This window comes from Octodon degus, unplaced genomic scaffold, assembly GCF_000260255.1.
Source record: "Octodon degus isolate 3935 unplaced genomic scaffold, OctDeg1.0 scaffold00055, whole genome shotgun sequence".
Lineage (NCBI taxonomy): Eukaryota > Metazoa > Chordata > Mammalia > Rodentia > Octodontidae > Octodon > Octodon degus.
In genome coordinates, this window is record NW_004524631.1 from 11,666,775 (window position 1) to 11,668,598 (window position 1,824).

The 1,824-nt window shown below is 42.3% G+C and overlaps 1 protein-coding gene across 6 annotated transcripts in view; it reads left to right on the forward strand.

Moving 5' to 3' along the window:
- The window catches only part of Jade3 (jade family PHD finger 3), a 199,777-nt gene that overhangs the window by 170,520 nt on the left and 27,433 nt on the right, over window positions 1-1,824 (forward strand). For all 6 annotated transcript variants that reach the window (XM_023717850.1, XM_023717849.1, XM_023717851.1 and 3 more), the window contains one exon: window positions 800-916. In XM_023717850.1, coding sequence (XP_023573618.1) covers window positions 800-916 — 117 coding nt within the window. The remainder of the gene's footprint in view (window positions 1-799; window positions 917-1,824) is intronic.

A 1,824-nucleotide genomic window follows, 5' to 3' on the forward strand; every position in this document is an offset into this window, starting at 1 on the left:
GGACAGTCCCACAATATTCCTTTTCCTGTCTCTTGCTTTCATTCACCACCCCCTTCTTCTTGAACATCCACCTACCCGAGAGACATCTTAGCAGTAACTGACTGGCATGTCATGACAAGCCGCCCATATTCAGAATACCACAATGACAGGAGGTGGCACAATTTCTGATGTACAACAGATACTAGATTTGTGATGTTCTTTGTTTTTTGGTGGGGGGAAGGATAGGGAGTTAAGGCAAGATCTCACTTTGTAGTTCAGGCTGGCCTTGAACTCTCTTATGTAGCCAAGCTGACCTCGAATTCACAGTGTTCCTCCTGCCTCAGCCTCCTTAGTGCTAAGATTATAGGCATGTGCCAGCACACCAGGCTGATTCTGTGAATTTTAATTCATTTCCTTTGTAGCTTTCTTTGACAGATGTCTTTGAGTCAATAAGGTTTGTTTTTTTGTTTTTGTTTTCGGTTTTTTTTTTTTTTTCAGAACCAGGGATTGAACTCAGGCCCTTGCACTGCCAGGGAAGTGCTTATTCCACTGAGCCATCTCACCAGCCCCCGAGTCATTAAGATAAACATGCCTTATCTCTTACTATATAGGAATCCTTTACATTACTGGAAGTTACTGAAAGACTGAGCAGTGGATAGGGACAGATTTCATTTATTCTTGATTCCGTATTAACCTTGAAAGATGTGACTTTCCTTGTTGTTTTCATGTTTGGCACTTCACATGACATTATCTATGGTTTGTAGAAGGCACTTATTTGATACCTCAGTGCCTCTGTCTTATGGTGGTCTTTTGCTTGTAGGTCAGCATTGCTTGTCCTGATAGGATGGAACCAATCACAAAGCTGTCACACATCCCACCTAGTCGGTGGGCCTTAGTTTGCAGCCTGTGCAAGTTGAAGACAGGGGCTTGTATTCAGGTAAGTCCCCATGAGAAATTGTGTAATGAGTTAAAACCACATTGGCCAAAAAATCTCTGTAATGTCCTTTTAACCAAAAAATCATTCAAAAGCTGCCCATTCATGCTTAGAACTCTGACATTGTACAGGCCATTTCTAGAAGTCCTTTTTTGAATGTTGACTCTGGACTGTTCAGTTTATTCTCTTCAATATTCATGACAGTTTATGTGGACAGTGGTATTATGTGACTGTAGTCTCAGCTACTCAAGAGGCTGAAGCAGAAGGATCAGTTGAGCCCAGGAATTCAAAGTCAGCTTGGGAACTCAGCCCTGTCTCAAATATTCATAGGAGCAATTCATTGTAGAATTCTGCCTACTCATCTAAAGTAGCTGTCTGTCATCTCTCTGTCTGTCTGTCTCTCTCTTTTCTTCCTTCCCCATCTTCAAATAAACTGTTTTCTTTTATTTTAAAGAACATTCATAGTGGCAGTTAATCTCCATCCATTGCTGTCAGAAGTGATAAATTAACTGACCTCTAAAGCCAGATGATACCACCCTGACTGGAAGGAAGCTATAAATCTAAATCAAGCAGCCATGTTCTTGTGTAGCACACCCACTAATTGTAAATAGATTTAGGACCCAAGACAATTCAATTGATAGCTCTGTTTCTGGGCTCTTGTTGGATTAACAGTTTTAGTAGGGAAAAGTACATTTAGAAGGGCAAGTTCTTGTAGCTAGTTTTTTTTTTTCTTGTAGCTAGTTTTGAAAGTCATTCTTGGGCTGGTGAGATGGCTCAGTGGTCTAAAGCACCTACTTAGAACAAGCTCAGCAAAGCACAGGGACCGTGGTTCGATCCCCCAGCACCACATGCCAGCCAGCCCCGCCCCCTGGTGGGCTGAGCTGGCCACACACACACACACACACACACAC